This window comes from Thermobia domestica, chromosome 1 (genome assembly GCF_964235325.1).
Source record: "Thermobia domestica chromosome 1, izTheDome1.hap1.1, whole genome shotgun sequence".
Lineage (NCBI taxonomy): Eukaryota > Metazoa > Arthropoda > Insecta > Zygentoma > Lepismatidae > Thermobia > Thermobia domestica.
Window position 1 is genome coordinate 88,846,253 of NC_137454.1, and position 13,978 is coordinate 88,860,230.

At 35.3% G+C, this 13,978-nt stretch overlaps 1 protein-coding gene across 8 annotated transcripts in view; it reads right to left on the reverse strand.

Moving 5' to 3' along the window:
- LOC145687193 (uncharacterized) overlaps positions 1 to 13,818 on the reverse strand; it is a 277,098-nt gene extending 263,280 nt beyond the window's left edge. For 2 of the 8 annotated variants that reach the window (XM_081760663.1, XM_081760673.1), the window contains exon 1: positions 13,346 to 13,742. In XM_081760663.1, coding sequence (XP_081616789.1) covers positions 13,346 to 13,561 — 216 coding nt within the window. In that variant the 5' untranslated portion in view covers positions 13,562 to 13,742. Of the gene's footprint in view, positions 1 to 13,345 lie in introns of all 8 variants that reach the window. The other 6 variants (XM_081760670.1, XM_081760666.1, XM_081760661.1 and 3 more) reach the window with 5 other exon arrangements.
- Between the last annotated feature and the right edge of the window lie 160 nt (positions 13,819 to 13,978).

Sequence of the window (13,978 nt, forward strand, 5' to 3'; positions counted from 1 at the left end):
TATGACTTGGAGACAACAATGAATCCAGGCAGTGGCACGCAGTGGTTGCATTCGGCCGGTATGAACCGATATGGCATACCGGTAGTAAATTAAGATGCCAACAGTCATATCATCTGTAAAAACTTAAAACAAGTTCTACTCTATTGAGGTAATCCCCAGGTACACTTTCGTTCATTTTCGTATCATTTTACTCTCGTGGTTTCTTTCTTACTCTTCTCGTTTAAATTGGACTGATGAATGCACTTGTTTTATAGTAAACTTATTAAAATGTATTTTTTAAAAAAACATTTTCCTATTTATGAACTTAATCTTTGCCATCTCAGTAATGTTATGTGTCTATTATAGACAAGTCTACAGCACACAATGACACGTACGAACGATATTGGTTTACGTGTGGAAAATATAAATTAGAAAAAAAAAAGAGAGCAATCATTTTGATTAAAAACAATGAAAAGCAAATTAGATAATAACTTTTCAAAAAATACCTACGAAAGGTCTATGTATACGAGTAATTTATATTCAATTCCACCAATGATGGCATGAAAGGCAAAATCCTTCAGAAGATTTAAAATTACCACCGGAAGATCCATATATGCTATATTTTCTTTCAATATTCTACAGATTAAGCTCCTAAGGTATATTACGTCAAAAGAAATAAAAACTTTGCCAACTTCTTTTTGACTGTTTGTATGTATAGGTTTGCTAAGTAATAATTCTACAATAATAATGTCTTATGTGATTTCTTCAAGTGAACGTAGTTGATTCAGCTCATTACCACAGACGACGTAAGCAGTGGGCACAAAATCCATAATTCACGGTTATGGTTCTATTATACGTTAAGTAAGCCGTGAAGCCTTAGAAAAATTAAGGATTATCTTTCTTCAAAATTAATTCTCCTCGCCAAATAACAAATTCCTCCTAGAAGGAAATGTCTCAATACAACATTCCTGGGAAAAAGACAACACTGTTTTTTTTACTTCTTTTTCTAGAGGCAGGATATGAGAGATTCCTGTGTGTTACTATACCCAAACAAACTAGCATCGGAAACATTGAAGAAATTATATTTCCACAATTATTCTACCAAATACTTTCAAATTAAAGCAACATTATAACTTAAATAATGATAATAATAATAATAATAATAATAATATAATAGAACGTAATTTGGGATAATCAATAATTATAATTAAATAAATATATAAATTTTAAGATATAACAACCTAGTGGCTCAGTGGTAGAGCGTTCACCTTTGGTGCGTAGAGACTCTGGCCCGATCCCAGCTCGCGCTAAGTGGGCTTTGTGGTGGACAAACACCGTGTTCATTGGTGTTCTCGTGGTCCCGTTTCCTCCCACTTTCTTCATTAAGCATTACATTCATTTCTAATCGCAGTTTCCTTTAGCCTAGCCGGTATAACCGTGGTATGTAAAATTATAATATTTCATTTCCAAGATATAAGACACACCGATTCAGTGGTAAAGCGCTCACCTCTGGTGCAAGGGGTCTTCGGGTCGATCCCAAGCCACCTGCGTTTCTGGTGGACAACCTGTCCGCGGATTTTCTTGGGTTATCTTGACTCATTCCATATTGTCACTCCGCCATTTCATTCATAGTCATTCACTTTCATTAATCATCCATCTTCTTTAGCCTAAAGTGCATGTAGTTGGGATCCCACGTTAAATCAGATCCATATTTCATAATATAGATTAAGTATTTAGCAGAGACGTTAAAATACAAAAAAAATTACTTAAAAAATCATAATGTGAATCCTGAGCCATCTTGGTACATAAAACATATAATCTGAGTAGTATATTGTACTAGCGTCAATTACCAGCTTCCCTGGATTAAAATAAGAAAAATAGTAATGTTTCGTTAGCCAGTCACTTTTTACTATTACTGAAACGCTCTCTGACTTCTGTCATTTTCGATCATTATATATATATATATATATATATATATATATATATATAATCCCCTTCCCCCAAGTTGCGGGGGTGAATTTGGATTTAAACTGCATCGGAAGTGTCATTATTCATCTCTGCGACCCCGAAAACTATGGATTCGGCACTAATATTGGCCATTTTCGATTATTTTTAAATATATCCTCTGCTCCCCTTCTCCCAAGTTGTACCGTCAAAGTGAAATGATAACACATATTCAGGCCCGAAGCTCATCATATATGTTGAAAATTTGATCGAGATCGGTCGGGTGGGTACTTCAAGAGTTATTAAGTCACAAACATAGTCACTTCTATTTTGGAACAACTCTTATTCAATCCAAACATAAAAGGAACTGACAATACAGTCCAAGGATTTGAAAATATAACTCCTACATTTACAAGATATACAAATGAAGAAAAATACGAAATCTTACGCAAAATGAGCGATACTAATACTCGATATCTTGCTTCAGGACTGCTGAAAAATTATCTTTAGGATATTTCCAAACTATTGAATGCATAAGTATGGGGAGTCTCATTGAACAGCTATGGTCGCCCCTCTTTATGTCTGTCGGCAGTCAAGAGTCAAAACATTACGAGACAGCCACGGCTGCATTAACCCATCTAGAGGCCCGGGGCTAGAAAAAAATATGTGGCCCCTGCTGACTTCCCTAATACATTTCTGTGAAAGTACAGTAGGAAAGTTAAGGGAATATGCTTCATATTTTTGGTCATATTTTATTTTTTGATATGGATTGTATCTTTATGATTGTTTAAAAGACAACCAGTTGAGATTTTGATCAGAGTGCAGGCCCATGTCCACCTGGAGGCCCGGGGCTACAGCCCCTTAAGTTCTCTCTTAATCCGGCCCTGGAGACAGCGAGAAACTTTCTTCCTCCCCTTTCCTCGAATAGTGTGATTGCCGAGGAACGTCATCCCTCATACGTGACGGGCTAACATGACCATAGATACCGAAAGCATAGAAATCTAATACCTAATCCTAATCAACCATTTCTGGTTTCGGAATGTTGATCGCCATAGAATAAATACAGTAATGGATAGCAAATACTTTTTTTTAAGTGGATTCAGCATCCCAAGGATACGTTTGGGTTTCAGCTTAATCCTTATACTAAAGAAGAAGTAGCAGAAAACTGCTACCATTTCTCTTTTCAATATTGTTCTCCACACAGGTAAAAACGGCAAGAGATATCGAGAAATGGATTTTGGATATCGACTAAGTATTCAACGAATATATTTTATCTCCATTATTGTCCTTCTATTTAAACAAGAAGTGGCTGAAATGTACAGTTTCAGGTTTCAACCCTGATCGCCATAGAATAAAAACGTTAACACATTGAGAAGCGGCTCTTACAAGGAGAAGGCACACTTTGGTAAGTGAACTTCAGGGCCATTTTTTGCGAGGTGGTAGTGCACATTTAAAGAGTTAATATTACAAACTGGGAGAGCGCAATGGGCAAAAATGACGGAGAAATACCGTCTTAAAATTTTCTATTCGATGCATATATAGTACGACGCGCAAACTTATCAAGTGACGGTGTGGCAGAGTGAGAAGAATCAGCGACTCGAGTGCAAGGGGTCCCGGGTTCGATTATCGTTCGAGTCAAACCTTTTTTCTTGTTTTTTGCTTCAACCAATAAAGTAGGCACTTGTAACTATAGATAAAATAGTAATTCGCCATATGTTTATAATGAATAAAATAATAGAAATTTTCAATCACTTGTAAATTCTTTTGATGTTCCATGTTAACTAGGAACAAAATTTAATCTCTTCCGTAAATATTATTGTTACTGCAACCATTGTGTAAAAAATGTTCTTGACGTTTCGTGTCTACATCTGTTGACAGTGGGAGAATTACAAGGGGAATGAGGAGGAAATCTGCTTTGGTTATAACAATATCCAGTATTAGCAAAGGAGATTTCCCCCCGCAAATCCTTTGCAAATCACACACTGTCAACAGATGTAGACACGAAGCGTCAAGAACATTTATTACACAAGGATCGTCGTCAAGGGCGTCGATCGTGGTGGGCACGTCCCCCAAGCTCATGTGGGCCCCATGTATTTTTATGAATATGTATTTTTATTGTTACATGTATTGTTATATGTATTTTTTATGAATGCCCCCCCCCCATTTACAGTGAAATCGGCGCCGTTGACTGTCATAACCATAATACAACTCGTGATATCAGTATATTTATGGAATAGATTAAATTTTCTTGCTAGTTAACATGGAACATTGAAAGATTTTACAAGTGATTGAAAATTTCTATTGTTTTATTCATTATAAACATATGGTGAATTAATATTTTACTTATAGTTACAAATGCCTACTTTATTGGTTGAAGCAAAAAACAAGAAAAAGTTTTGACTCGAACGAGAATCGAACCCGGGACCCTTTGCACTTGAGTCGCTGATTCTTCTAACTCTGCCACACCCTCACTTGATAAGTTTGCGCGTCGTACGATATATACGTCGCGTAGAAAACTTTAAGACTGTTTTTCTTCGTCATTTTTGCCCATTGCGCTCTCCCAGTTTGTAATATTATTTCTTTAAATGTGCACTACCACCTCGCAAAAAATGGCCCTGAAGTTCACTTACCAAAGTGTGCCTTCTTGTTAGACATGGATTAAGTGTTGTCGCGTCCTATCTGCTTCTTTATATACGACAAAACGGAAAATAAAAGCAAATGTTTTTTCAGCATATACCGTTATACTTAGGCCTATATGTTTTTTTTAATAACATTGATTAAAATTACTTTAACTTTACATTGGTACTAATGAAATGCATATATTTTTTAAAAAAGTAATAACTGAAGGCTATCAATGAATATATTGAAATAATGTATCATTTTACGGTATTAGATTTATACAATCTTTACTTCAGACTATATACGCTATTGTATTATTTATATAATCTGTCTGAGATTCTTAACTGTAGTGTATGATACATTATTCACTTATTCTTTTAAACTAATGTTTAAAATGAGAAGACTACAAGGGCAGCAAAAGCACGCCGAAGTCTTGAGAACCACAGTTTAAGAGATGCTCCCTTACGAGAAAAAAAAAAAGTTTATTTCTATTAGAACCAGGAATGTTAAATCCGTCACTTATCATTTCAAGATTTAATCTCTAGTTTCGAAAGCCACTGTAGTAATAAGGATATTAAGGATATATTAGTAGGAAACATCATGCTTCATTTCTTGATTATGTGGCTCAGGATTTTACGCAGCCTTAGTAAAATGGGCCCTGTAAAAACCTGAGGGGTAGCTATAAGTATTTGGAGTGTGGTGTCTAGAAAATGTACAGACCTACCTCAAACCAGCCACGTTGAGCCTCACGAGATCTATCCTAAATGGGTGAAACCTTTTATTTATGCTAAAACAACAATTTAATATTAACTAAAAGTTTAACACCCCTTTTCAGCATCAAGACTATACGAGACGGGACCCACTTCCTAAATGAGATCCGAAGTAAATTACTATTATTTATTTTATTTCTGATTTGTGTTAAACCCACCAAGCTTATATGAGAGTGAAACCAAGTTTGCCTTGGAATTCGAACTACAAGTAAATTTAAAGAGAAGTCAAAAAACGATGTTTCTGAAGCGGACGAATGGATTAACTGGATATGCGTACAATTCAATAGTAAAAAATGTTTCAGTTCGCAGTTCGTAACCCAAGGAATCATGTATTTAATTACCGACTTTCAGAGGATTTCCCAGCTTATTTTCTGCCTTATTTTCTCATCATTCTCTCGAGTAGGAGTAACGATCAAAATTTAAAATTTTTTATTTTCTCAAAGTAGATTTCAGTGTTTTGTTTATATAAGGCATGACTAAATGAAAGTGTGACTGATCCATTTAAGCAAAAGTTTATTTAGTTTTAATGCATAGGTGTATTATAAATTGAAAGGTGGTAACATAAGATCTGTGTAACAATACTGTCTATACATAATCACCCAGGAGATTGAGACAGATGTCCCATTGGTCCACGAGACGATGGATACCGTCAGCGAAGAAAGTTGTGGGTTGCGTCTGGAACCATTCATTAACTGTTTCTCGGATCTCATCGTTGTCCATGAACCGGCATCCCTTCAGTGCAGGGCCTAAAATTCAACGAAATCACAGCTCCACACTGGTAACAATTTTATATAGTATAGAAAAACTAGTTTAGTCAGCATTTGTTTAGACATATAATCAGTGTTCTGTCCAGTACATCATGTTTACCTTTCGACTAAAAAATTATTATTATTATTTAGGAAAATTTTGGCATCCAGAGCAAACAAAATTAAAGGCATATTAGGATACATATTTAATTGTATTGTATTAAACCACTAGATACAGGGAAAAAATCTCCTGTATTCATGTTTTCACTATCAGTAACTATCGAAGTCACTCTGGGAAACATTACTCTTTCTACTGATTTTCGTAACGCTGTGCTTCGGCTAAATTTTTGGTGGTTATTGATGTAGGTTATCTCTGGTAGTACATATTTTTATAACAGGTTGTAAGGATCGTGTAATTTTTATCTACAAAACAACACATTTCATTATATTGGAAAAGTGTAATGTTCTATTGAAACAACAGATAAACGTGCAGTTAGTTGCATATTTTAAAACTATATGAATGCAATCGAAAATGTTTGAAAACTAAATATAGTTACGAAGTTCCTTCACCTCAAAATTGGCAATGGTTCTCCCTGTCATCTAGGAGACACCTATACTTATTAACTCTGGCTTAATGTCATATACTGGCAGTTATATGGAATTGAGTAATCTATTGCATAAAGAATGTATTGAATCAGTAAGACTTAGTTTGACACACTAAACGCGTTTAAATGCATAATCTGAGAAAAGTAAGGTACTCACATTAATACCACTCCACACTTTAAGAATTATAGTTCCACACTCCTTTTCTACAGTTCCACAAAGTGTGGAGTACTCCAGTCAATTTTAGGCCCTGCTTCAGTGCTTCTTTAGTGGCCCGAACAAGTGAAAATCGCAGCGCTACACGTCAGAGCTGTAAAGGGTGGGGGGTGTGGGTCTGGAGAACTTCCCATCCGAAGTGGTGCCGGAGATCTTTGCATATGTGTCACATGAAAGCGGGCATTATCCTGCAACCGAATAATCCCTTTTGGCAACATGCCACGTTTGCGATTTTTAATGGCTGTTTTCGGTGTGCATAAGGTATCGTTTGCATTACTGCGGGCTGAGCCTGTTTGGAGGAATTCATGGCACGCCCGTTACCTGTTATCTCGCTTCTGTTGCAGTCAACAACACATAAGACTCTATCCACACTATACACTGTCAAATTTCTCCTGACATACACTGCCATCTACCAAGGAAATAGCAAAGTTCTATCACTGGGAATAATGGCTCTCCAACTTCAGTCCCACTTTCAGCTGGGCATGCCTTATTATTTTATGTTATGAATGACATAACTGCCTCTTAATACTGCATTATTCAATACCGGTACTGATTTCAGAAAAATGCAGAATGATTACCATGTCTCAGTCATCTATTTTATCTTAACATCTCACAATTACGTACCGAATCTAGAAAGACCATGATAATGAGATCAGAAAGTGGAAGAAAACGGGAGGACCCCGAGAAAACCCACGCACACCGTGTTTATCCACTACAAAGTCCACTTGGCTGGAGCTGAGATCGAACCAGACCTCACTCACTAATGGTGAGCGCTCTATCACTGAGCTACCTTGGCCCCATCAGAGACGCCCAGTCCCAAAATCAGCTAATTAAAAAATGTATAGAGCTAAAAACAAAACTCCTCTCTCTCTCTCTCTTTCTTTCTTAAGCGATAATTGGTGGAACAAGATGTAATATCCAGACAAAGGCTTCTGAACGGAAATACTGCCATGGAGCTGAAGAAAAGGCTGATGAAAGCATGTGCAGTGTGTGGCGTTGTGTGGATGTGAAACACGGATTATATATATATATATATATATATATATATATATATATATATATATATATATATATATATATAATGGAAACCTTCAAAATGTGGTGCTACAGAAGAATGCTGAAAATTATATAGGTCTACGGGGGACTTTACCTGGCTTGCATGCGATAAGTTGGACAGTTTCAACTTATCGCACCGTATCATATGCGAGAGAGATACGATGAGATAAACTAATTTAGACTTGATGATTTCTAAAATATATCTCTACCCTTGATGATATATCATCAAGTCTAAATTCTGCATAAGGTAAAGTCGGTGCGGCCAAATGATCCTCAGACGGCTTTAAAGAAAGTGGAACATAACTGAAGTAGCCACGTGTTTCTTTGTTACATGAGAGGGATATTTCAACAAGTCATTCAGTTTTGAGGGTGGTCTTCCGATTGACCTGTTGGAAGAGAAAGTGATGTTGCTTTTTTTTTAACCCTCTTGTACAGAAAACGATTAGAAACTTAGTCAACACATTGTTTGAACTTTATAGATCCATATTTAATATGTTTGATTACGTTAAAAGGACTACTTTAGTGTTTCTTTAATGTTAGTGATACTATTATTAATATTGATACATATTAACAAAATTCATCCATTTTAAATATAAGTTTAGCAACGACAACAACGTGTCCCGTCGACACCACACTTGTACCGTTTTTATGGCTTCTTTCGAGTGTTATTTATGAATCTAGTTAGGGTATATTTTCTGCAAAAGTACAAAGTAAGCCGATTGGGGACAATTGAAACGTGGCACGTATATCAAACGCAAAAGCTACGAAAATGTCAGGAGTAAAAGACTAATGAATATTTCGAAAAGAAATGATAGAACGATTGGACATATGCGACACGAAGGACGCTCCCGAGTTCGATATCCGGTGGGGACATTCCGTCCATCCTGAATGAGGTGTCCGTCCTGAATGAGGTCCTGCAAATGCCGGCATAGTACCTAACATAAAGGCTCCAGGCCGCTGCTTTTCCCACTTTCTCGGGTAGTGTGATCGCCGAAGGACGTTATCCCTCATAGATGACAAGGTAAAATGGTTACAGATGTCGAAAAGATCAGAAATATAATTCCTAATTCTAACAATAAGACGTGAAAAAAACATGTTATTAGGTATGGAGGGAATGACTTTGGAGGGAAAAAAAAAATACTTACAGGACGACCGCGTTTGAAATTTAGGAACCATATAATAAAAAGTGTGTGAAAAAAAACTACAATGAAATGACAAGTCTGGCCCAGAATAGGAAAAAATACAAAGCTGCGTCAAAACAATTCAGAGATGATGACCCACGAAGAAAAAGAAGATATAAAATCACATTCTATTGCGCGTGAGGTCTCTACAATGTATGATACTGTCAAAACCAAAAGAGGTATTTCCGTGTGAAAGACTCAAGAGAATATTCAGCTGAAACTCAAAACCAGCGATCAAGCATTAACATTTGGCTCGCCAGTGAAATTTGATTTACTAAGTTACATTCTACTCACTTATGGCTTACACATATAATTAAAGCACACAATTCTTGTAGGATTCCAATGCCTTCCTCAGGGTTTTTTTTTTTCCTCAGTGAAATTTACACAGAAGACGGAAGCAAGGTGTGGTACAGTGAAAAATTCACTCTTTGCAATTACCAATATTTGAGCTACACTACAAATTTCTCGCCCAGGTTACAATAACTAGCGTGAAAATCAAAATATCCAGTGAAATCTTGTTATGGATAGATGCATATGGATATGTAAACTTTTCGTTTGATGTATTTTTGTGTCTCGCTCTAGCTCACTGGCCTATTGTGTAAAATGTGAAGTGTTCATAACATATATGCACATGGCCCCCATTAATTAATAGACCAGGTATCCATAAAATAGATGCATACAGCGCTTAATGTATTAAATAATTAATCATGAGCTGAATTAAAACTCCCGATTACTATCAGATAGTTTCAAAATCATTTAAAGGTATCTGTACCACAAAATTTTCTTCTTCCTACAATATGTTGCCTCTGGCACGTGTCTCAACTTCCCGAGCTCTCCTTCACACATTAGGTCTACATCTAGTCAGTAATCCAAAATTCTATCTATATTTTCCATCGATTTAGATCCACTGCATCTCCAAATACACCGATCATGGTACCAGCTTTCAATCCAAGAAGGATTATTCGTTTTCATTTTAATCATCGTATGACAACAGCCAATAAAAATATGGCGGTCTACAGCATAAAAAGGAGTTCGAAATTGAGTGCTAAGACTTTTAGGCATGTTATATTTTTGAGCTCGAAAATAGCGGCATCGATGTTTATGGCACCATATCGTTATCATTTCATATTTGTCAGATGAAAGTAACTTCTCCAATCATTTACTCGCTAGTTTCGTCATGTATTAAAATACAATAAAAACAGTAAAAATAAGTATGACAAAAAAACAATGAAAAATAAATGCTAATAAAATTCTGAGATACATGCTGAGTAAAAATTTTCGTACGGTGACTCGTAACTGAAGTAATCATTGACGATCTCCATTTAAATATTCATCAATATGGAAACATAGATGTTCATGTAGCAATGTTTGAAAACTTGTATTAGTATTTAATTTCTTATTCTGGCATTATGGTAGTTTATTCTAGAGTTTTATTTCCTCAAATAGAATAGTGTGATTGGATTTTGAGAACTGAAATCTTGGTAAGTGTAAAATGTGTAGATGTTCTGGTATTGTGCGAGTGAAGATCTGCCAAAATATAAAAGATAAAGGTAATATATTTAAGTTTTGAAATAAAGGTCTGCTTTATTGGAGATGGCTCTTCTACTAAGTAATACTTTATTGTAATTACCTATAATTTTTGTATGAGAAGTGAAAGTAATAACCAAATTTCTCCTTACATCACATTGTCTATATTCAATTTTTTTTTTTAAGTGAAATTTAAAGAGGAACGACATAAGACTGGGACGTGTATCGAATCCAGAACAAAATATTACTTATGGAATTTATTCAATGATTCAAATTCTCAAAACCTTATTATTTTGTTTATTTCATTCCAGAGCTATTCCATGTCAAATCAACACACGGTTCTAGATCGATCCTTACAGAATGCAGTGGTATTTTATAGGCTATTCTGAAGTTATAAGCCCCCAAATTTCTCAAAATTTACCAAAAATTGCTTAAGTGACATCTGTTCGATCGGCATTTGCTGCTGACCTAAAGAACCTAGTACATTGGTTAAGGTTGATTTTAAAACTAATGAAAAGAGTTTTCAGAGATTTTTACACTACAGAATTTTTAAAAAATACTTTTATCGAAAATATCAAAAATTGTACAGACCAAATAACATCAAAATGTGGCACAGTAAGGTACAATTTAAAAAAAAAAAAATGTGTTGATTTGATATGGAATGGCTCTCCAGTAACAAATATGAGTAACTTTAATTTTACCTTGATCACCAAGTAATTTATTTCTTTTACTATGAATTAACTACTAAAAGTAACCATTGGAATGAATGAAGTGTCTACAATAAAACCTAATTTAACTCAACTCCCAGCTTACTGTGCTAACGCGCTAACCCAATATATACAGTAGAGAGAGCACTTATTTTCTTTTACAATTACTCCTGTATTTACATAAAGCTGTAGTTGAGAGGCATATAAGTTAAACACGGATTTCATTTTTGAATCAAAAGATCCAATATATTCCAATCAAAACTGTTCTTGTAGGCCTTATATCTGGAGAACTACATATAGTATAGCCGAACCTAAATAATTATTTACATCAGTATGATGCGCTTATTTCGTAGAAAATACGAAATCTCGATTTAGAGACCGTTAAAAAATTTTGTGGCCCCTGATCCAAAAACTAATTATTGGCCAAAATCGCAAAGTTTTGATGCAGTTTATTGGATCATTCCTAAAATTCTTGACGAAGATCGCAGTTTTTTAATCCATGTTTTAGATCATTCACAAAATTCTTGTTAACACTTAATTCAATAAACTGAAGAATTTTTAGATTCTATAATGGTCTTTAATGTTCTATATTAAATATAGAGCTTACTGATATTAACACTTCGCGTGTATTCATTACGATATTAAAACAATGGCCATCACCTGCAATATAACTCGATGTCCAACCACAATCAAGAAATTATTGTATTGGTTGTATGTGGTTCGGATCCCATGTTAAGCTGTAGGTCTAAGTCTCATGCAGCCTAGCTGTTGAAAGGGAACTAACTCCAATCCAATCAAAAAAGAAAAAAGAAAAAAAAAAAAAAGAAAGCTGATATAGTCAAGTGTCTGAGGTTAGATGCACAGCACTGAATCATCTGTAAATTTGAATCTTCCCCAGAGCATAAAATTCTCCCACCTCTATAATTAATTTCTAATTATCTCCAGTATCTTACAGAGGTTGGAAATACATAAAAATAACGTACTATACAAACTATGGCATTTATTCATATAGATAAATAATAACCCAGGACATGTGTTATGTCTACAAATATAACTAGAGTTTCTGGGCAAAACTGGTCTCAACAGTCAACTTTAAAACAGACTCAACTAAGGCACAGATTCCGTTTTGCTAGGCATGTTTGAACACTGTTTTGTACACCACTGAAACGTGAATACAGACAAGCACACAGAGGGTTACAGCACCGAAGGCACAGGGGCGGCCACTGTTTGTCGTCACGGAATATTACGATATTTTACATCAAGGGTGGCCAACGCGTCGACTGGGAAGTCGTGAGTGGTCTATCTGATCGATCATCGTTATTATGTTATGATTCTATCCAGCGGGCTAGTGAACATTAAGTAGACCAGTGATCTCAGAAATGAAAAGTAGTCCTCAAACTTAAAAATATTAACTACTCATGCTTTAGATAATTGTATGCAAGCTTTGGATATGTATACGTGTGCAAAACTTCTCTTACGGAGGCTTATATGACAGTCACGTATATACATTACTTATTTCTATCCTATTACTAAAGTTTCAGATTTTCCGCTTGTACAAAACAATTCCTTTGATATCATTTTTCTACCAGACTGGACAAATTTTAACCGTAAGATTTCCATTTTTATGCTGGTCTAATTTCAGCACGCTTTTAAATGAGCTGTAAACAATATGAAAAACATAAATAAAATTACCATGCAAATCCTTCGTGTCTATAGAATATCATTATTGTCCCTGGTGCGGAAGAACCGATTTCGTATCCTGGCAACGTCACGGCCGAAATCATGAAGTAATATATTATCCGACTAGTACTTTTGCATTCTGAATGGGACGCTAAATTCGAACAAATATGTTCCCAAGGCGATACATAACAGCAAATGTAAAACAGCTTTTATGATAAATTGTAGTCTCTCGGGATACTTGAATAACACAGAGAATTTGAACTTGACGTTCAGTTTAACATGATCTAACACAATTACATCAAACAAAATTCCCTCACCTGATTATATTCTGGTGCATCACCGCAGCTACACGCAATCCTATCGATTCGCTTCAAGCGATCATCATATAGTTTTTTAAATTCATCTAAAATTTTCAGCGGTTGGGTCTCTTCAAGAAGGGCATTGATAGATGCAGAACTGTTTGAACGAAAACTTCTGTTCTCATTCTGACTTGCATTACAAGATGGTAAATCACAACTTTCACTTGATGCCATTATAATTTTACGTAATTACATTGATTGTTACACCACATTTAACACCAGAAAAGACACTGTGAAATATGCACTACACCCAAACTAAATGAAACACTCCGACATCACTTGATCATTTTCTCCGTTTGTTGATGTTGATAACTACAGAAACCAGACGGACTATGATGATGTCACACTCCTGAGTATAATAAAATACAGTATAAAGTATCAACGTTTATAAAACTTCAGGTCATTATAATATTCACAAAATCTAATGGACTCTTTTTGTAATGCATTTTAGACCTGTTAAATATGATGCAATCATTATATGAAATCTGTCTCAATATATCATGTAGTATACCGATTCACCTGTTTGCAAGCAGCAGGTGATGAGATTTATATGGATCCCGCCTAGTTGAATTTAAAAGTCGCGTTAAATAT